General features: G+C 38.6%; 1 protein-coding gene across 1 annotated transcript in view; it reads right to left on the bottom strand.

Annotated features, from left to right (window-relative positions):
• The window catches only part of CCDC191 (coiled-coil domain containing 191), a 95,398-nt gene that overhangs the window by 23,321 nt on the left and 48,159 nt on the right, over positions 1-23,918 (bottom strand). The window contains exons 10-13 of the mRNA XM_012501080.2: positions 20,661-21,115; positions 19,789-19,898; positions 17,614-17,696; positions 16,755-16,856 (exon numbers count right to left, since the gene is read on the bottom strand). Coding sequence (XP_012356534.2) covers positions 16,755-16,856; positions 17,614-17,696; positions 19,789-19,898; positions 20,661-21,115 — 750 coding nt within the window. The remainder of the gene's footprint in view (positions 1-16,754; positions 16,857-17,613; positions 17,697-19,788; positions 19,899-20,660; positions 21,116-23,918) is intronic.

Raw genomic sequence — 23,918 nt, 5'->3', positions numbered from 1 at the left:
AATTCCTGGCTAAATTAATACAAATCTCCACACTCTAGGCCAACGTGTTGCAGTTTCTATTGCCCTGAACAACAGGTCTGGCCTTCAACAAAAAAATGCAAGGCATACCCAAAGACAAGAAATAAATACACCCTGAAAAGATGAGGCAATCATCAGAACAAGGCTCAGATATGACAGAGATGTTGGAACTATCAGAGAGGGAATTTTAAATAACTTCCCAAAATAATGTTAAATGTTTTAATGGAAAAGGTAGACATCATTCCAGGTCAGATAGGTAATTTTAGCAGAGACATGGAAACTATAAAAAAAATTCAAAATAAAAATGCTAGAAATAAAAAAACACATGGTAATAGAGATAAAGAGGCACTTCAACTGGCTTACTGCTAGAAGATACAGCCAATGAAAGAACCAGCTAACCTGACAATAGGGCAATGGAAATTACACAAACTGAAAGGCAAAAAGAGTGAAAAACATAATAGTGCATCTGAGAGCTGTGGGACAATATGAAACAATATAACACTGGCATAACAAATCCCATAAGGAAAAGAAAAGAATGGGGCAAGCGAAATAATTTGAAGAAATAATGGTCAAACATATTCCAAAATCAATAACAAAACACAAAATCATATATCCAAGAAGCTTAAGACCACTAAAGCCAAGACCAAACCAACCAACCAACAAACCAACCAACCAACCATACCTAGATATATCATATTCAAACTGCTAAAAATCAAAGACAAAGTCTTGAAGGTAGCTAAAGGGAAAGGCCCACATTACCTACTGTCACGGACTGAATGCTTGTGTCCCCCTAAAGTTACTATGTTGAAGCCCTAACCCCTAGTGTGGCTGTATTTGAACATAGGGCCACTCAAGAAAAAGATTTTAATCCAGTTTTATCAATAATCACTTTAAAGTTAATGGGTTAAACATAATAGTTAAAAGACTAAGATTATCAGATTAGATGCTAAATCAAGACACAGCTATATGATGTCTATAAGACATTCAATTTTATAAGACATATATGTAAGTCTTTTTTTTTTTTTTGAGACGGAGTCTCACTCTGTTGCCCAGGCTGGAGTGCAGTGGCTCGATCTCAGCTCACTGCAAGCTCCGCCTCCCGGGTTCATGCCATTATCCGGCCTCAGCCTCCCAAGTAGCTGGGACTACAGGCGCCCGCCACCACACCCAGCTAATTTTTTTGTATTTTTTTAGTAGAGACAGGGTTTCACCGTGTTAGCCAGGATGGTCTCGATCTCCTGACCTCGTGATCCGCCTGCCTCGGCCTCCCAAAGTGCTGATATTACAGGCATGAGCCACTGCCCCTGGCCATGTAAGTCTTTTTAAACATACATGCACCTAAGAACAAACCTTCAAAGTACATGAGGCAAAACCAGATAGATATGAAAGGAGAAATAAATGCCCAAGTTTAGTTAGAAACTTCAATATTCCTACCCATGAGCATGGAATGTTCTTCCATTTGTTTGTATCCTCTTTTATTTCATTGAGCAGTGGTTTGTAGTTCTCCTTGAAGAGGTCCTTCACATCCCTTGTAAGTTGGATTCCTAGGTATTTTATTCTCTTTGAAGCAATTGTAAATGGGAGTTCACTCATGATTTCGCTCTCTGTTTGTCTGTGATTGGTGTACAAGAATGCTTGTGATTTTTGTACATTGATTTTGTATCCTGAGACTTTGCTGAAGTTGCTTATCAGCTTGAGGAGATTTTGGGCTGAGACGATGGGGTTTTCTAGATATACAATCATGCCATCTGCAAACAGGGACAATTTGACTTCCTCTTTTCCTAATTGAATACCCTTTATTTCCTTCTCCTGCCTGATTGCCCTGGCCAGAACTTCCAACACTATGTTGAATAGGAGTGGTGAGAGAGGGCATCCCTGTCTTGTGCCAGTTTTCAAAGGGAATGCTTCCAGTTTTTGCCCATTCAGTATGATATTGGCTGTGGGTTTGTCATAGATAGCTCTTATTATTTTGAGATACGTCCCATCAATACCTAATTTATTGAGAGTTTTTAGCATGAAGCGTTGTTGAATTTTGTCAAAGGCCTTTTCTGCATCTATTGAGATAATCATGTGGTTTTTGTCTTTGGTTCTGTTTATATGCTGGATTACAATTATTGATTTGAATCAATATCGTGAAAATGGCCATACTGCCCAATGTAATTTATAGATTCAGTGCCATCCCCATCAAGCTACCAATGACTTTCTTCACAGAATTGGAAAAAACTACTTTAAAGTTCATATGGAACCAAAAAAGAGCCCGCAATGCCAAGTCAATCCTAAGCCAAAAGAACAAAGCTGGAGGCACCACACTACCTGACTTCAAACTATACTACAAGGCTACAGTAACCAAAACAGCATGGTACTGGTACCAAAGCAGAGATATAGAGCAATGGAACAGAACAGAGCCCTCAGAAATAATGCCGCATATCTACAACTATCTGATCTTTGACAAACCTGACAAAAACAAGCAATGGGGAAAGGATTACCTATTTAATAAATGGTGCTGGGAAAACTGGCTAGCCATATGTAGAAAGCTGAAACTGGATCCCTTCCTTACACCTTATACAAAAATTAATTCAAGATGGATTAAAGACTGAAATGTTAGACCTAAAACCATAAAAACCCTAGAAGAAAACCTAGGCAATACCATTCAGGACATAGGCATGGGCAAGGACTTCATGTCTAAAACACCAAAAGCAATGGCAACAAAAGCCAAAATTGACAAATGGGATCTAATTAAACTAAAGAGCTTCTGCACAGCAAAAGAAACTACCATCAGAGTGAACAGGCAACCTACAGAATGGGAGAAAATTTTCACAACCTACTCATCTGACAAAGGGCTAATATCCAGAATCTACAATGAACTCAAACAAATTTACAAGAAAAAAACAAACCCCATGAAAAAGTGGGCAAAGCATATGAACAGACACTTCTCTAAAGAAGACATTTATGCAGCCAAAAAACACATGAAAAAATGCTCATCATCACTGGCCATCAGAGAAATGCAAATCAAAACCACAGTGAGATACCATCTCATACCAGTTAGAATGGCGATCATTAAAAAGTCAGGAAACAACAGGTGCTGGAGAGGATGTGGAGAAATAGGAACACTTTTACACTGTTGGTGGGACTGTAAACTAGTTCAACCATTGTGGAAGTCAGTGTGGCGATTCCTCAGGGATCTAGAACTAGAAATACCATTTGACCCAGCCATCCCATTACTGGGTATATACCCAAAGGATTATAAATCATGCTGTTATAAAGACACATGCACACGTATGTTTACTGCGGCACTATTCACAATAGCAAAGACTTGGAACCAACCCAAATGTCCAACAGTGATAGACTGGATTAAGAAAATGTGGCACATATACACCATGGAATACTATGCAGCCATAAAAAATGATGAGTTCATGTCCTTAGTAGGGACATGGATGAAACTGGAAATCATCATTCTCAGCAAACTGTCACCAGGACAAAAAATCAAACACCTCATGTTCTCACTCATAGGTGGGAACTGAACAATGAGAACTCATGGACACAGGAAGGGGAACATCACACACCGGGGCCTGTTGTGGGGTGGGGGGAAGGGGGAGGGATAGCATTAGGAGATATATCTACTGCTAAATGACGAGTTAATGGGTGTAGCACACCAACATGGCACATGTATACATATGTAACAAACCTGCACGTTGTGCACATGTACCCTAAAACTTAAAGTATAATCATAATAAAATTAAAAAAAAAAAAGAAACTTCAATATTCCTCTCTCAATAACTGATAGAAGCAGGCACAAAATCAGTAAGAATACAGATATAGATACAGTAAGACACAGTAAGACACACTCAAACAATGTGACTTGGCATTTCTATAGCAGACCAATGGCAGCTTAGTACTATAGTATTATACATATTCTTCTCAGGTGCACACGGAACATTCACTGAGATAGACAATATTCTGGGTCATAAAGCAAAACTTTACAATTTCATGCAGTGTACATTCTTGGAACATAAGGAACTTAAACTAGAAATTAAACTAGTAGAAAGTTATCTGAAAGTCCTCAAATATTTAAAATTTAAAGAATAAACTTAATAACCCATGGGACAATGAGGACATCTCAAGGGAAATTAAAAATATTTTGAACTAAATAAAGATAAAAATATCAAAATATGATAAACAAGTAAAAGAGAGATGGAAATTTACAGCAGTAAATTCACATACTAGAAAAGGAGAGGCCAGGCATGGTGGCTCATGCCTGTAATCTTACCACTTTGGGAGGCCAAGGTGGGAGGATCTCTTGAGACCAGGAACTTAAGACCAGCCTGGACAACATAGTGAGACCCCATCTCTACAAAAAATTTAAGAAATCAGTTGGACATGGTGGTGCATGCCTGTAGTCTCAGCTACTCAGGAGGCTGCGGTGAGAGGATTGCTTGAGCCCAGGAGTTTGAGGTTATAGTGAGCTATGATCAGACCACTGCATTCCTGCCTGGGCAACAGAACAAGGCCCCGTCTCTAAAGAAAGAAAGAAAGAAAAAGAGAAAGATCTGAAATCAATAATTGAAGTTTATATCTTAGGAAACTAGAAGAAGAGAGCAAAATCTTAAGGAAGGAGGAGGACAGAAATAAAAATTAAAGCAGAAATCAATGAAACTGAAAAGAGGAAAACAACAAAGAAAACCAGTGAAACCAAAAGTTAGTTTTTGAAAAGAAATAAAATTGATAAAACTGATATCCAGTTAAACTAGGAAAGAGAGAAGATATATATCACCAATATCAAAATTTAAAGAGCAGACATCAATACTGATCTCATAGATATTAAAAAGGTCGTAAGAGAATACTATGACCTCTATTCCAAAAGACTTGAAAACTTAGATTAAATGCTCAAATTTCCTGAAATATACAAACTACCAAGTTTTACTCAAGAAGAAAAAAAGAACTGAATAGCTCAATATCTATTAAAGAAATAGAATATGTTATTTTAAATCATTTAAAAAAAGAAAACTCCGGGTAAGGGATAAAAGACTATAAATTAGGTTCAGTGTATATTGCTCAGGTGATGGGTGCACCTGAACCTCACATATCCCCACCAAAGAATTTACTCATGTAACCAAATACCACCTGTTCCCCCAAAACCTACAGAAATAAAAAAATTAATATAAAATAATAAAAAAAGAAAACTCCAGGCCCAGTGGTTTCACCAGTGAATTCTACCAAACATTTTAGAGAGAAATAACACCAACTTTACATACTCTCTTTCAAAAAATAAAAAAGGGTATACTTCCCCCATTTTATGAGGCTAACCATTATCCTAATACCACAACAAGACAAACATAATATAAAAAGAAGGAAATGCAGGCTGGGTGTAGTGGTGCATGCTTAGAATCCCAGCTACTCAGGAGGCTGGGGCAAGATAATTTGAACCCAAGTATTCAAGACTAGCCTGCACAACATAGTGAGAAAGCACCTCAAAAAAAAAAAAGGCCAGATGTGGTGGCTCATGCCTGTAATCCCAGCACTTTGGGAGACTGAGGTGGGCGGATCACAAGGTTAAAAGTTCAAGGCCACCCTGGCCAACATGGTGAAACCCCGTCTTTACTAAAAATACAAAAATTAGCTGGGTGTGGTGGCGCATGCCTCTAATCCCAGCTACTCAGGAGGCCAAGGCAGGAGAATCACTTGAACCCAGGAGGTGGAGGTTACAGTGAGCTGAGATTGTGCCACTGCACTCCAGCCTGGGCAACAGAGTGAGACTCCATCAAAAAAAAAAAAGAAAAACAAACAAACAAACCCCCCAAAAACCAAATTCTTAACAAAATACCAGCACATGAAATCTAACAATATATAAAAATAACACACATGACCAAGTGGAGTTCATCTCAGGAAGGCAAGGATAATTTTACATTGGAAAACCAATCAATGTAGTTTACTGTATTAGTAGAGGAATTAAGAAAACTGCATGATCATATCAAAGATGCAGAAAAAGCTTTCAGTGAAATTTGTAATAAACACTCTCAGCAATCTAGGAATAAATGAAAATTTCCTTCATGTAATAAAAGGCATTCATGAAAAACCCACAGCAAACATCATATTTAATGGTGAGATACTGAATGCTTTCCCCCTAGATCTGAAACAAGGCAAGGATGTCTTCTCTCACCATGCCCATTCCATCTCATATTGGAAGTCCTAACTAATGCGATAAGGCAAGATAAATAAGTAAAAGGCATGCAGATTGGAAAGGAAGAAATAATATTGCATTTATTAGTAGACAACCTGTTTACCTAGAATATTCCAAATAATTTATAAAAATACTTCTGGAACCAAAAAGTGAGTTTAGCAAGATTGCAGGATACAACGTCAACATACTAAAATGAATTATGTTCCCATATTAGCAATGAATAAATGGAATATGAAAGTTTAAAAAAAATATGATTTACAATAGTTCCCCAAAAATGCAGTAGTTAGGTACAAATCTAACAAAATATAAGATGTGAGGAAAGCTATAAAAACAATGATGAAAGAAATCAAAGATATAAATAAATGGAGAAAAGACATCAGCAAGATGGTGGAATAGCAGCTTTCTACCATCATATCCCCACAGAAGCACTGATTTTGACAGGTACCCATGGATGAGTGTACCTTTGTGGAAGTCCAGCAGTGAAGTTCCAGCACATCACTGGACACACTGAAGAAGGTAAGAATAGTTTCACTCTATCTAGGTCACCCCTCCCCCAATGCAGCATAGTTTAATGCCAAGAGAGACCCCCACAGCCTGTGATTCCTCCCATGGAGGAAAGTGAGAGGAGAGCGAGTAAGCATTCAGCTCCCTCAGCTGTGTAGGATGCTGCCCAAGAGGCCCACTTCTTTCTTACCTTACCCAGATTACTGAGGTAATCAGCATAGCTGAGTGGTTCGAGGAGGCTGGGAACAGAGAAGAAAGGCCACAGACCTTACTAACCAATAAACAACCAAATGAAGAAAGGCCACAGACCCTATAACCAATAAACAACCAAATGAAGAAAGGCCACAGACCCTATAACCAATAAACAAACAAATAAGGAGATTGAATGAGTAATTTAAAAATCTAACAAAGAAAAACCCAGGACTTCATTGGTGAATTGTATCAAACATTTAAACGGGGACTGTTGTGGGGTGGGGGGAGGGGGGAGGGATAGCATTAGGAGATACACCTAATGCTAAATGACGAGTTAATGGGTGCAGCACACCAACATGGCACATGTATACATCTGTAACAAACCTGCACGTTGTGCACATGTACCCTAAAACTTAAAGTATAATAATAATAATAATAAAGAATTAATGCCAATTCTTTTCAAACTCTTCCAACAAAACTGAAGAGAAAGGAACACTTCCACACTCATTTTATGAGGCCAGCATTCCCCTGATACTAAAGGCAGACAAGGATACTACAAAAAAAATTATAGGCCAATATACCTGATGAATATAAATGCAAAAATCCTGAACAAAATAGTAGCAACCTCCTTGAACCCGGGAGGTGGAGGTTACAGTGAGCTGAGATCGCGCCATTGCACTCCAGCCTGGGCAACAGAGTGAGACTCCATCAAAAAGAAAAAAAGAAAAACAAACCCCCCAAAAACCAAATTCTTAACAAAATACCAGCACATGAAATCTAACAATATATAAAAATAACACATCATGACCAAGTGGAGTTCATCTCAGGAAGGCAAAGATAATTTTACATTGGAAAACCAATCAATGTAGTTTACCGTATTAGTAGAGGAATTAAGAAAACTACATGATCATATCAAAGATGCAGAAAAAGCTTTCAGTACACTATGATCAAGTAAGAGTTATCCCTAGGATGCAAGGATGGTTCAGTATGCACAAATCAATAAATGTGATATACCATATTAACATAATGAAGGATAAAAATAATATGATCATCTCAACAGATGCAGAAAAGCATTTGACAAAACTCAACATCCTTGCATGATAAAAAAAAATTTCAGTAGGCTTGGTCACCCCTGTGACCCAGGTGTGGTGGCTCATGCCTGTAATCCAGCACTTTGAGAGGCTGAGGCAGGAGGATCACTTGAGCCCAGGAGTTTGAGACCAGCCTGGGTAACATAGTGACACCTGGACTCTATGATTCATACGGAAAGTCAAATGAACTAGAATAGCCAAAACATTCTGAAGAAGAAAAATAGAGTAGCAGAATTCACAATGCCTATAAAGCTACAGTAATCAAAGACAGTATTACTTGCAAAGGAACAGACATAAAGAAACAACAGAAAAGAACAGAAAGCCCAGAAATAGATCCACACAATATGGTCAACTGATTTTTGGCAAAGGTATAAAAATAATTTAATGGAGAAAAGATAGTCTTCTCAACAAATGATACTGGAACAACTGAATGTCTATATAAAAAATAAATTACAGTATACCTCACAACTTATATTAAAATTAACTCCAAATGGGCTGGGCATGGTGGCTCATGCCTATAATCCCAGTACTGCACTTTGGGAGGCTGAGGTGGATGGATCACTTGAGGTCAGGAGTTTGAGACCAGCCTGGACAACCTGGTGAAGCCACATCTCTACTAAAAATACAAAAATTAGCTGGGCATGGTGGCGTGTGCCTGTAGTCTCAGCTACTTGGGAGGCTGAGGTGGGAGAATCGCTTGAACCTGGGAGGTGGAAGTTGCAGTGAGCCGAGATCGTGCCACTGCACTCCAGCCTGGGTGACAGTGAGACCCTGTCTCAGAAAAAAAAAAAAGAAAAGAAAAAAAAATTAACTCCAAATAGACCACAGACCTAAATATAAAATGTAAAACTTTGTGAAGGAAAAACTGAAAATCTGAATGACTTTGAGTTTGGTGATTAGTTCTGGATACAACACCAACAGCACAATCCATGAAAGAAAAAAGTGGTAAGGTTGACTTTATTAAAATTTAACACTTTCCTCTGTGAAAGACATTGTTAAGTGAATTAAAGTACAAGCCTTAGACTGGAAGAAAATATTTGCAAATCACATATCTAACAAAGGACTTGGTCCAGAATATATGAAGAACTTTTAAAACCCAACAATAAGTAAACAAAAAATGGACAAAAGATCTGAACAGATACTTCATCATAGAAGATATATGGATATCAAGTAAAGATATGAAAGGATTCTTAGCATTATTTGTTGTTAGGGAAATGCAAATAAACACCACAATGATATATTACTACACACCTATTAGAACATATTAAACCCCCCAAACTGATAATAACAAATGCTGATGAGGATGTGCAACAAAAAGACCTTTCATTTATCGTTGGTAGGAACACAAAATGGTGCAGCCTCTTTGGAATAGAATTTGGCAATTACCTATAAACTTAAACATTGACTTACCACACTACCTAGCAATCACATTCCTAGGTATTTACCTAAGTGAATCGAAAACTTAAAAAATTAAATTTTTTTTTTTTTTTTTAGAAACAAGGTCTTGCTTTGTCAATCAGGCTGGAGTGCAGCAGCAAAATAATAGCTCACTGCAACTTTGAACTCCTGAGCTCAAGCGATCCTCCCACCTCAGCCTCCCAAGTAGCTGGGACTACAGGTGCATGTCACCATACCTGGCTAATTTCTTTTATTTTGTAGAGACAAGGTCTCACTATGTTGCCCAGGCTGGTATCAACTTGGGCTCAAGAAATCCTCCCATCTCAGCCTTCCAAAGTGCTGGGATTACAGGTATGAACACCTGACTGAACTGAAAACTTACGAGTCCAAACAAAAACCTGTATGTAAATGTTTCTAGCAACTTTATTCATAATTGCCAGAAACTGGAAGCAATATCAACAGAGGAATAGATAACTTGCATATGCAGATGAAATTCTATTGGAATACTATTTGATGATAAAAAGGACTGAGCTTTTGACTCCTGCAACAAAATGGATGAATCATAAATGCATTTTACCAAGTGAAAAAAGCAACACTGTATGAATCCACTGATATGACTTCTGGAAAAGGCAAAACACATAGGGATAGAAAACAAATCCGTGTTTGCCAGGGGTTAGGGGCTGGTGGATGTCCCACTGGGTACAATGTTCACTATTTGAGTGATGGGTACACTAAAGCCCAGACTTCAGCACTCCACAATACATCCATGTAACAAAACTGCATTTATACCCCCTAAATCTATAAAAATTAAAAAATGAGGGGTATACAGAGGAAGTTGTACCATGAAGGAACTGCTTTTTATGATACTCTGCATTTGTTAAAAGCCATAGCACTGTACATTACCAAGAGTGAACTTTAAAGTAGAAAAACAACAAAATCAACCAGAATGTCAGGGATTCCAGGATGGAATGTACCCTGTGACAAATGAATCTGACTGTATTAAAAACAAATGACAAAACTGTACTCAAGGAGCTGGGGAAAATAGGTGCTGACCTAGGGAAAAATAGGAGCTGACCTAAGTAACTTAAAACTTATTTTAGTAGAATGATTTGTATTGCTTTGGGTATATACCTAGTAATGGGACTGCTGGGTCAAATGGTATTTCTGGTTCTAGATCCTTGAGGAATCGCCACACTGTCTTCCACAATGGTTGAACTAGTTTATGTTCCCACCATCAGTGTAAAAGTGTTCCTATTTCTCCACAGTCTCACCAGCATCTATTGTTTCTTGACTTTACTAATCGCTATTCTGACTAGCGTGAGATGGAATCTCATTGTGGTTTTGATTTGCATTTCTCTAATGATCAGTGATGATGAGCTTTTTTTTTCATATGTTTTTTGGCTGCATAAATGTCTTATTTTGAGAAGTGTCTGTTCATATCCTTTGCCCACTTTTTGATGGAACTGTTTTTTTCTTGTACATTTAAGTTCTTTATAGATTCCGGATATTAGACCTTTGTCAGATGGATAGATTGCAAAAATTTTCTCCCTTTCTGTAGGTTCCTGTTCACTTTTATGATAGTTTCTTTTGCTGTGCAGAAGCTCTTTAGTTTAATTAGATCCCATTTGTCAATTTTGGCTTTTGTTGCAATTGCTTTTGGTGTCTTTGCCCATGCCTATATCCTGAATGGTATTGCCTAAATTTTCTTCTAGGGTTTTTATGGTTTTGGGTTTTACATTTAAATCTTTAATCCATCTTGAGTTAATTTTTGTATAAGGTGTAAGGAAGGGATCCAGTTTCAGTTTTCTGCATAGGCTAGTCAGTTTTCCAAGCACCATTTATTAAATAGGGAATCCTTTCCCCATTGCTTGTTTTTATCAGGTTTGTTAAAGATCAGATGGTTGTAGATGTGTGGTGTTACTTTTGAGGTCTCTGTTCTGTTCCATTGGTCTACATGTCTATTTTAGTACTAGTACCATGCTGTTTTGGTTACTGTAGCCTTGTAGTATAGTTTGAAGTTGGGTAGGATGATGCCTCCAGCTAAAGACTCATGTACATATATATTTATTGCAGCACTATTTACAATAGCAAAGACTTGGAACCAAAACAAATACCCGTCAATGATAGACTGGATAAAGAAAATGTGGTACATATACACCATGGAATGCTATGCAGCCATAAGAAAGAATGAGATTATGTCCTTTGCAGGGACATGGATGAAGCTGGAAGCCATCATCCTCAGCAAACTAATACAGGAACAGAAAACCAAAAACTGCATGTTCTCACTCATAAGTGGGAGTTGAACAATGAGAACACATGGACACAGGGAGAGGAACAACACACACTGGGGCCTGTCAGGGGGTGGGGAGCAAGGGGAGAGAGAGCATTAGGACAAATACCTAATGCATGCTGGGCTTAAAACCTAGATGATGGGTTGATAGGTGCAGCAAACCACCATGGCACATGTATACCTATGTAACAAACCTGCATGTTCTGCACATGTATCCTGGATTTTAATTGGAAACCATAAGGTTAAAGATAAATGGAACTGTACATAACCACTGTACTGTATTTGGTAATTTTTTTCTCATTGGGGTTTGGGTAATCAGTTCTGAAACTGCTTTACATCTATCCTGGGGTTGAATAAATAAGTAAATAGATGAATTGTGGGAGCCAGGTTTCATGCTGTCAGAGGGCATTTACAAATAAGCAAGAAGGGAAGCATAGGATAAACCCTCTAGTGCTGGATTAGAGCCAGAAACATCATTATGAACTCATATTTAGGTAGAGTTACACATACATATATGTACATATACACGCAGAGATGGATAGATACAGAATGATTACAGATAGGTATGTATACATAGCATAGCATACATATATTACCTACCTCCAACTGCCAAGGTCCTAGAATTAGTGACACCCCAGTAGCAATTAGACCCTCAGTACTTAGATCTTGCTTTCCAAATACCATTTATAACTAAGAACCCTCAGAGAAATGGCTTATTCATGAGGGCAGAGCAATGAAAAAATAAAAGATCAATACCATCAGAAAGTTAAGTGCCCAAAAAACACAAAATAATGGGGGCATGTCAAAGGGACAATAGGAGCCAACCTTAAAGAGCTCCCAGTGGCCAAAGCTGAAACAATTTGAGCAACAAAATAAATAACATAGTATTTTTAATAACCCAAAGTATAAAATAAACATACAGTCATATGCTACATAATGATATTTGGGTCAATGAAAAACTGAATGTATCAAGGTGGCCCTATAAGGTTATAATGGAGCTGAAAAATTCCTATTGCCCAGTGATACTATGGCTGTTCTAATTCATAGTGCCACACACTACTCAAGCAGTTGTGGTAAAGCTAGTATAAACAAACTTACTGTGCTGGCAGTCATATAAAAGTGGCCGGGAGCAGTGGCTCAAGCCTGTAATCCCAGCACTTTGGGAGGCCGAGGCGGGCAGATCACGAGGTCAGGAGATCGAGACCATCCTGGCTAACACGTTGAAACCCCGTCTCTACTAAAAATACAAAAAAATTAGCCGGGCGTGTTGGCGGGCGCCTGTAGTCCCAGCTACTCGGGAGGCTGAGGCAGGAGAATGGCGTGAACCCAGGAGGCGGAGCTTGCAGTGAGCCGAGATCGCGCCACTGCACTCCAGCCTGGGGGACAGAGAAAGACTTCGTCTCAAAAAAAAAAAAAAAAAAGTATAGCATATACAATTATGTGAAGTACATAATACTTGAGAACGACACTATATTTTTTATCATTATTTTAGATTGTACTTCTTATTAAAAAAAAAGTTGGCTGGGTGCAGTGGCTCATGCCTATAATCCCAGCACTTTGAAAGGCCGAGGCAGGCGGATCACCTGACGTCGGGAGTTCGAGACCAGCCTGACCCACATAGAGAAACCCCATCTCTACTAAAAATACAAAAATTAGCCAGGCGTGGTGGTGCATGACTGTAATCCCAGCTACTTGGGAGGCTGAGGAAGGAGAATCACTTGAACTCGGGAGGCGGAGGTTGCAGTGAGCTGAGATCGCACCACTGCACTCCAGCCTGGGCAACAAGAGTGAAACTCTGCCTCAAAAAAAAAAAAAAAAAAAAAAAAGTTAACTATAAAACAGCCTCAGGCAGGTCCTTCAGGAGGTATTCAAGAAGAAAGCATCGCTATCATAGGAGATGACAGCTCCACCGGTGTTATTGCCCTTGAAGACCTTTCAGTGGAACAAACCGTGGAGGTGGAAGACTGTGATACTGATGATCCTGACCCCCTAAGATAGCCCAATGGGCTCATAAACAAAATGGCCATGGTGGCAGAAATAGAGGTTATGCATGGGCTCAGGAACATGGACTTCCATGGGCTCAGGAACATGGACTTCCACTCACCAGCTGACCTGGCTAAAGGCACTGCCAAGTACCCAATCTGCCAGCAGCAGAGACTAACAATGAGTCCCTGATGTGGCACCATTCCCCAGGGTGATCAGGAAGCTACCCGGTGGCAGGTTAATTACAGTGAGCTGCTTCCATTAAGGAAGGGATAATATTTTGTTTTTACTGGAACAGACACTCTATCTAGATATGGATTTGCTTTCCCTGCATGCAATGATTCTACTAAAACTACCATCTGTGGACTTACAGATTCACTTTATCTACTGTCATAGTATTCCACACACCGTTGCTTCTGACCAAAGAACTCATTTCACAGCAAAGAAGTATAGCAATGGGCCCATGCTCATGGAATTCACTGGCCTTACTATGTTCCCTACCATCCAGAACCAGGTGGATTGATCGAACAATGGAATAGCCCTTTGAAGACTTAGTTACAGCACCAGCTAGGTGGCAATACCTTGCAGGGCTGGGGAAGGTTCTTCAGAAGTCCGTACATGCTCTTAATCAGTATCCAATACATCGAATGGTTTCGCTGATAGCCAGGATTCAAGGGCCCAAGAATCAAGGGATGCAAATGAGAATGGTACACTATTACCCCTAGTAATACCACTAGCAAAATTCTGGCTTCCTGTTCCCATGACTTTATGCTTTACTAGCCTAGAGGTCTTAGTTCCAGAGGGAAGAATGCTTTTACCAAGAGACATAATGATTCCACTTAACTGCAAGTTGACTGCTACCTGGCCACTTTGGGCTCCTTGTGTCACTGAATCAACAGGCAAAGAAGGGAGTTACGGGGCTAGCTTGGGGTGACTGATCCTTCCTGCCAAGGGGAAACTGAACTACTACTCTACATGAAGGTAAGGAAGAATACATTTGGAATACAGGAGATTTGTTAGGGTGTCTCTTAGTATTAACATTGTCCTGTAATTACAGTAAATGGAAAACTACAACCTAATCCAGGCAGGACTATGAATGTTGCTGTGACTTTAGGAATGAAGGTTTGGGTCACCGGTTGGGTAGAGAATCACAAGCAGCTGAGGTGCTTGCTGAAGGCAAGGGGAATATGGAGGGGTAGTGGAAGAAGGTATTTATAAATACCAGTTATGACCATGTAACCAGTTGTAGAAACAAAAACTGTAGGTGTCATGAGTATTTTCTCATTTTGCTATGAATACATTTGTGCATTTTCTTTCCTCTTATTCTTTTATAATGTAACTTTCTATCACAGTATTTAAGTTGCTAATATTATATCATTTATGCTATTTAAGTTATTTAAGTATTTAAGTTATGGGATATCATGGAGAAGAGTAAATATCACACAAGGACTTTACTTCCTCTTCTGAGGAATGGTTTAGTATGTTTTTAGTTGTATGCTGGATAGTTGTATCATGTTAGGTGGAATTATGATCATGCTATTGTCTTTATTTGCAGATTAACCATGGTTTAAGGAGATATGCATGGGTGCCGTGTTGACAAGGGGTGGACTTGTGATGGCTAATTTTATGTGTCAACTTGACTATACCATGGGGTGCTAGATTAAACATTATTTTTGGATGTGTCCTTAAGGATGTCTCTCGATAAGATTAGCATTTGAGTTGGTGGCCTTAGTAAAGTAGATTGCCCTCGCTAATGTTGGTGGGCATCATCCAATCTGCTGAGAGCCTGAATAGAAGGAGGAGGAAGGAAGAATTTGCCCCTTTTTGCTTCCTGCCTCCCATCTGGAGCTGGGATATTGGTATTCTCTTGCTCTTTGACTGAGATTTATGCCATCAACTCCCCTGATTCTGAGCCTTCAGACTTGAACTGGAATTACACCACTGGGTTTCTTGGGTCTCCAGATGGCAGATGGCAGATCATAAGACTTCTCAGCTTCCATAATTGTGTGAGCCAATTTCTCAAAATAAGTCTCCCTCTGTCTATATGTCCTGCTGGTTCTCTTTTTCTGGAGAATCCTGACTAATACAATTCTTCATTCAAATTTCCTTTTCATGAAAATGCCTCTAATTTCTCCAAATTCTTCATGAAACATACCTTATATGACTTTCTTGATCTCTCTCTCTTTTTTTTCCTTAGAGATGGTCTTACTTTGCCGCCCAGGTTGGAGTTCAGTGGCACAATGACAGCTCACTGCTGCCTCGAACTCCTGGGCTCAAGGATTACCCCTGCCTTAGCCTCCCAAGTAGCTGGTGATTATAGGCAGGTGTCACTGCGCCCAGAGGATTAAAATTTTTTTGGTTGAGACAGGGTCTTACCATCTTGCCCAGGCTAGTCTCAAACTCCTGGGCTCAAGCAATCCTCCCACCTCAGCCTCCCAAAAGTGCTGGGATTACAGGTGTGAGCCACCACATCTGGCCCCCTGATCTCTTTTGGTCTATGTAGCGCATGATGGCAAATACTCTACAACAGTGTCTCTGACAGGTTTGTATTTTTAGGCCTTATCTTCCCAAGCAGAATTTAATAACCTTAGAGTGAGAGCTTTTTCTCTTATTTCTTCTGTGTGTATTATCACTTCTTCTTCCATTTGTTCATTCATTTATTCACTCATTAAACACAAATCTGCTGGGTGCCAATACAATAGTGAACAACACCAGACCGTTCCCTTAACTCTTACGGAGATTACAGTTTAGTTGGGGATGTAGAAATGAATAAAACAGCCATAAAACAAATGCACAATGATAAGTGTCAATAATGTTCTGAAGGGAAGATACTTGATGAGAGTCCACAAAGGGGTACCCAACCTAATTCTGAGTGGAGAGGAGGGTGGGCAGGGCAGGAAAGGCTAATCTGGACAAAGTTCTGTTTTAGCTGAGATCTGAAGAATGAGTAGCTTTTCACAAAATAAGATAGAGAAAAGAAGTGAGGGTGAGAGAAGAGTATTCCAGATAGAAGTTCTGGGTTAAAGAAGGTGCACAGGGCCACAGTATCACACACAGCAAGCCTCAAGATACAGGGACTGACCAAATAGACAATACTAACCATTTTCTTCAGTCTCTTCTCTTCTCGTTTTCTTTCAAGCTGTGCCTCCTTTTCTTCTGCCTCCCTTTTCTGACGTTCCTCCTCTTGGGCCTTTAACTGGGCCTGATTGAGATTAGAAGGCAGAAAAATCAGAACCCTCAATTTGAACAGAAATGTGATCTTTTATGTTTAGGATAGTCAAGTGTCTACCAAAGTGCCTGTCCTATCTCTGGAAGAAGTCTGCACTTTGTGATAAAAGTAGAAAACTCAGTCAACCTGTCATCAGTTATGTAACTTAAAAGTTTCTACAGAAGAATCTTTTTCTACTTGAGAAGGTAAGACTGATCATAAATAAGATCACCAATTTTTCATTAAAAAATGATTACTTTTTAGTTCTTACTGTCATCTGTGAAAAACTAACTCCAAGTTAGAAACAGTTTAGGGGGAAAAAGGTTTTCTTTCATTTCACCAGAAAACCCCCAATTGTTGGAAGTGTTTATTTTTTCTTGGTAGTTACAAAATTTACTTCGGATAGTCTAGGTCAAAACTTTGGAAAATAAGAACTATCTCCCTTTGCAAATTCAGTAGGTCAGACATCTACCTATAATACACTAATCTTGGTTATGTGTAAATCTTCTAATCTGCTGGCTCTCATCAACTTTTATAACATTTTCTTCCTGCTGTGTTAATGATGTTGATGTTTCTGTCCCCCTTATTTTCCTAAAATTGTCACAGAATTCAGGCCAGTAGGCCAAAAAACCATTTCCAAAGTTGATGTAACTCTATTGTCTCAAAAGTTCTGAAAAAGCAAGGTTTCATTTTTTAAGAAAGACCTAGACAAATCCTTTTTTTGACTCAGTTTGCATTTTGAATCTATTACCAATTTTTCCTCTTGTTGTTTTTTCTTCTTCTCTGCCAAGATCCGCCTACGTTCAGCTCGTTGAATTGCTCTCTCTTCCATAGCTAGAAAATAGTAACAGAGTTCTAATATCTTTTATATTGAAAAAATATGAGGAACACTGCAAGAGAAATGTCTCCATTTCATAGTAAACTTTAGTGTTATTATTAGGGTTTTCTTGTAAGTTGAATGTTCACAATCTCAGAAAATATATAGAGATAAATAGAACTTATATATGCTACAGGTTAAAGACCTACTATCCCATCCTCAGCAATGAGGAACAATTTATAAATTAATTATTTTGTTTACATTTTTATTAAAATAATTGTTTACTGATTTATAATGTGCCTTGATGATAGACTTTTAGTATATGAAACTCAGAAACCAGAATTCTAATTTGATTATATGTTTGATGAATGCAGAAAACTTTAATTACATCTAACAAGTACTTTGAGAGTAGAATTGTTCCTCAAATCCTATTGAATCTGCTAATTTTTCTTAAGTCACTGTACATATATCTGTATATATAAGAACAACAACAAACAAACTAAAGTTTGGGGTCACGATGAATATATTTGAATCTAGTTTTAAGGCCTGGATATACAGATGGGCAGGAAATGGAATTGTACCAGGCATTTGGAGAACTGGCAACTGAACGAATTTGAGTGTCAGACTCCTGTTCTTGACAGTCTATTAAATATCGATCCAAAAGAAACAAATGTGCAAGATGGCCTGATAATATGACTCTATAATCAGTTGGGGCTTTCATAGGAAGAGGGGCATGGATGGGAGGAGTATCAAGTTCTGCTTACCTAAGTCAGCCAATAGTTACTTTCAGTTCCTTGTGCCATATTTTAGAGGAAAGAATTTAAGTCCAAGTTTTAAGAATTAATAAACAAAAAACTCACCAGGCTATTTCTTACAGATATTAAGTGTCTGCTTTGCTGAAAAAGAATGGCAGCACCATCTGAAATTGTCTCTAAGAAGGCAGAAATAGATTAGGGGATTAAAGTAAGGGACCCCTAAGAAGCAGAGTCTCTGGTAATATGCCCTTTGCCCATCTTTTCTAGATCTAATCATTAAAAGACTACTTGAAAGTAGACTGGGCTTCTGAAATAGGTAACTCCTTGACCAAACAATAATTAAAAAAAAATAATCACACTTAACCAGGCATTTCCTGACCAAGCTTAACGATAGGCAAAGACAGCATAAATTGCTGTCCTGGCAGATAGTTAATGCAAAGACTGCCAATTTCTTCATTAATAGGAATTGACTGCAGGCACAGCATCTTTCATTTGTAATTACTTGTTAAACCAGCAATCTTGTCACAGGTAAAAAATCAAATTTACAAACCACAATATAATTGTCAAAGTGCCGACCACCGCATGCAAACATATGTACAGTGAGGGACTAAGCATATAGTAAAAACAATTAGCAGATTCACTAGGTGGGTTCTGAAGAATGCTTCTATTCGTATAGTTTAGTTTAAATAAGGGTTTCTGGCCAGGTGCAGTGGTTCATGCCTATAATCCCAACACTTAGGGAGGTTGAGGTGGGAGGACTGCTTGAGGCCAGGAGTTTGAGACCAGCCTGGGCAACACAGGAAGACCCTGCCTGTACCAAATAAATAAATAAGTGTTTCTAGGTGCATCAAAAATGTTATCAAATTAAGATATCTGGTTTGTAGGTTTTATTACTAAAATCCTATCAAGTTATAACATTATAAAATGATATAACTTATCTTGGATTACTGTAAACTGATCAAATTTGAACATTAACAAAGTACGATGACAGGTGACCTTTATCAGTGTTTGTCCTTGGCAGTTACTCAGAGTTTTCTCATTTGTGTAATTATCCCTTTTTTTTTTTTCACAATCCAAATCTCAAATTACAGAAAAATGATACAGCTTTCAGCTATGTTTTTTTGTGTGTGTGTTGGCTGAGAATGCCAAAAAGGTTGGCAAAAGTGGCAGGAAAAAAGTAGTGGGGCTCTCTGGTGTACTCCACTCCTCACATGTCTACCGTTCTGAGATTTTTGATGTCAGGTTCTGCCAAGTCTCAAAACCTCAAGAGTTGCCAGAATTCAGTACCAGTGTACACATTCTACTCTAGGAGAGAACATAACAACCACCAAGGCCACCACCGAGACAGCCCTGCCTTTTAGTATGGGATGCGGTGTCATCAATTGCTTTGGTTTCCTTTTGAGTCCAGAAACAGAATTTCGGGAGTCACTTCTGCCTTCAGTCCCAGGGGAAGCAACAGGTGAACTAGGGAAAAAATAAAGGAAAAGAATTTAGACTACTAACCAGTTTCCTTCAAAGTCCTTTGACCTGAGATGCTCAAAGCCTTTTACAGACCTTAATGAATCCCTCCTCTCTGAGATAACTACATATTATATCCACTCCATAAATGTGTGTAATGAGGTATGGAAAGGTTGTGTGATCGGCATGAGTCTACACAGTGAGTCAGGTACTCTAACTCCCATCCTAATGCTTCAAATCCATAGGTGTCACCACATCCTATCCTACCATTTACCACATACAATGAGTATGTCTCAAGCACATATGAAACCATCTTACATGGCTTTTGAGAAACTTGGGCTTTTATTTGAGGCTCAAAGATGTTTTGTTTTATCCCTAACAACTACAAATTTAAGCTAGGAAATAAGCCAGCCCAGGGGCTGTTCCATGTGGACCTGATGTTGTCTGACTTGGCTTCTCAGCACTTAACATAGCTAGAAACCCAGAAATAGAGCAAGACAGCATTTTTCTCTTTAACTGGCATAGTAACAGAGATCTTCAAAGGCAGCCATGACCCAAATGCTAACTGTATAACTGGATCCTTACAGGCATCCTTGACTATCTATGCCTGTCATATGCTAGTCATAACATAGGCTTCTTTGCTTTGAGAGCGCAAAATCAAGGAAAAGGAAAGATCACGGAGCTCAGAAGCAGGGCAAAGAAGCTCAGGAGCCCAAAGTGAAAAACCCCTTAAAATGAGTCCAGAGAGTTCTGATAGAACAGACATACTTCACAAGCATCTGGCAAGTTCTTGGTTCCTCTTCTCTGGGCTTTGACAGCAGGTGGCTCTGTGCGTCTGTGACTGCTGAGGCACGCTCTGCTGCCCACTGAGCCTCTGCCAGCCGCTGGTTTTTCTTCAGCTCGATAATTGTTTTCTGCTGTTCCTGAAGTTTCTTCTTTTGCTTCTCAATCAGCTGTTGCTGGAAGACATGGCGGCTGTGGAAATGACCCAAGCAAAGCAGTTCTGCTTTCTGGCTAGTAGTTCCGAGTGTCTCATTGCTGCCAGGCTGTTGAGAGGGTTCAGCACCCAGGGTCTTGTGCTGCTTATTGCCAGGTGCACTCAAAGAGACATTCTGAAGGGAACCCTGCAAGTTGCCTGTTGTTGTTCTTCCTAGGGGAGGACTGAGCATACAACCACTGCTTCCCAAGGGAGGCTTTTCCCACAAAGGGGGCACAGCAGTCTCCTGAGAGAGAGAAACATGTTATAGCTCAACTATTTAAAGGACTGTGCTGATGAAATCCAACATTCATGAGGTCAGTATTGTTTTGTTTAATGGCACAACTGCCATGTATTGCAGGTAAAGGTGGTCTGTGCTCCTGGCCTGGCTACCTCAGAAGCCACCACTCTTAAAACATGCATTGCTGCTCACCATGAAAACTGGGAGAGTGGCCGGCTGTGGTGGCTCACGCCTGTAATCCCAGCGCGTTGGGAGGCCGAGGTGGGCAGATCACTTGAGGTCAGGAGATTGAGACCAGCCTGGCCAACAAGGTGAAACCCTGTCTCTACTAAAGGTACAAAAGTTGGCCGGGCATGGTGGTACGCACCTGTAATCCCAGCTACTCGGGAGGCTGAAGCAGGAGAATCGCTTGAACCCGGGAAGCGGAGGTTGCAGTGGGCCGAGATCGTGCTACTGCACTCCAGCCTGGGCAACACAGCAAGACTCTGGCTCAAAGAAAAGAAAACTGGGAGAGTGGCTACAGCTGTGTGAACCATTGCCATGTGCCAGGACATTTGCAATAGCAAAAATGTTGTCTTATAAATTTCTAATTTGGACAGTTCATTTGTGAATTAGGCAAGGTTACTCCAGATATATATATATATATAAAACAGGAATTTAATATGCATAAATTGACTCTGAATTTTAGTGGAAATTTGAAGATGTTGTGGCAAAGGATATATTCTTTCTCAAGAATGTTTGAAAACCAAAGAATATCTTTACAAATGAATAATATATCTCTGTTCTTTCAATGCCTCTCCTGACACTAGTAAATTAATCATATGCCATAGTATAGGATATTTATTTATTTCAGCATCAAGGTCCCATTAAAGCCTAGCTAACCGTCTCCAGCTATTCCTGAACTATCTATGGGTGGGAAATATTTGGAAGGTCAGGATCATTCATCTGCAATGGCTTAAAGAGAAAAATGCTATGAGCTATCTAAATATTAGAAGCTTCTTGTTCTAAAAGGACGCCATCCTTAGGGACTCAAAAATATTTTTCACGATTATAGAAATGCTTTCCATAGACTCAACTGAAATGAAAGATGTGATATATGGAAACTCTGACATGTTAAACACTTTTAAAAGTAACCTTTTATTTCAGTAATGTCAGTGAACACTTATTCATGAGAACACCTGCTTAAGCAATTTAGTATCAAGCAGGGTATATGTTTTAGGTTCTTTTAAACTTGGTAGTAATGACACCTTATTAACCTAGCAAGACTGTGTCAAAGCCCTGAGTAAAGCGACAGGGTTTCTTTTGGATCATGGTAACTTTTTAACTTGAAAATAAAGAACATGAAGGAAAAGCTTAGTGGTACAGATTGTACTTAATAGAGCAGGAGTGAATGGTCTGACTTAATTAGAGAAAATCACCTATTAGCTAACTGATAATTTTGGAAAAATTCAAGGTACAGTTTGTGTGTTCTTAGTACATGAGTTTCTATGACTGTATAATTAATGAGCATCTAACTAAAGATTTTATATTTTCACTTGTTCATGTTTTGCTGTACACTCTGGAAAAAGATTAGTTTACTTAGTCTCTACAGGGTCTATTGTAGCCCTCTATTATCATTTGCTCCATTTTTAACAATACTATCCTTTCTTGATAAAGTCTTTTGTTCTTGATTTCAGAGATTTGGAGGCTTTTGTTCCCTTGAGTCTAAATATATATATATACTCATATATGTGTATATATGTATATGTATACATGTATATATACATATGTGTATATATGTATATATGTGTATATATGTATATATACATATATCTGTATATATGTATATATACACATATGTGTATATATGTATATATGTATATATACATATGTGTATATATGTATATATGTATATATACATATGTGTATATATGTATATATGTATATATGTATATATATGTGTGTATATATGTATATATGTATATATATGTATATATATATAGTAATTTTTCTGTTTTGCACAGGTAAAAAATACTTTCTGCTGACTTTTTTTTTCATTTAAGAACAGTGGCACTTTGTAAGGTAAAAGGTTCCATACAGCTGTTTCTTAAGATAGAAGTCTGTCTTGGGTCTCAATGGAGACAAAATTATCTGCCATAAAGGTAAATACATTGCCCAGGGGAAGGGACCAAAATGTTATACATAAGTCCCAACAAGCATCTTCCTGATCCCCCCTTTCTAAGAGAATAAGCTTAAATTAAAACCAGCCTACTTGCTAGCAATCATCAGGGTAAAAAGCAAGGCTGGGGACCCTCCAGTGCACAATTTAATTTCGCATGTCTGAATTAAGTACTTAACAGCATTATGTGGAGGGTGGAGGTGAGGGGGTAGAAGATCTTCTCCACAAGGTTTTCTAAACATGACAAGAGCAGTGATAAAAGAAGAAGCCGACAGGATTGACTTTATAAAAACTTAACAACTGTGTATAGTACCAAACACCATAACTAAACCAAAAAGACAAATGACAAAATGGAAAAAATGTTTGCAATATATAATAATAAAAGCATCAATAGTCTTAAAATATAAAGAACTCTTATAAATAAGAAAAAGATATCAAATAGAAAAATGGACAAAGGGCATGAAGAGACAAGTCACTATATATCTGTATCTTTCTATATCCATATATAGATATATATACAGTCATGCATTGCTGAATAATGGGGATTTGTTCTGAGAAATAGGTGATTTTGTTGTGTAAACACTGTACAGTGTACTTATACAAAGAAGGATGGTATAGTCTACTGCACATCTAGGCTATATGGTATAGCCT

The sequence above is a fragment of the Nomascus leucogenys genome, chromosome 21 (genome assembly GCF_006542625.1).
Source record: "Nomascus leucogenys isolate Asia chromosome 21, Asia_NLE_v1, whole genome shotgun sequence".
Lineage (NCBI taxonomy): Eukaryota > Metazoa > Chordata > Mammalia > Primates > Hylobatidae > Nomascus > Nomascus leucogenys.
The sequence above is the reverse complement of the archived record's forward strand: the minus strand, read 5'-3'. Positions and strand labels throughout refer to the sequence as shown.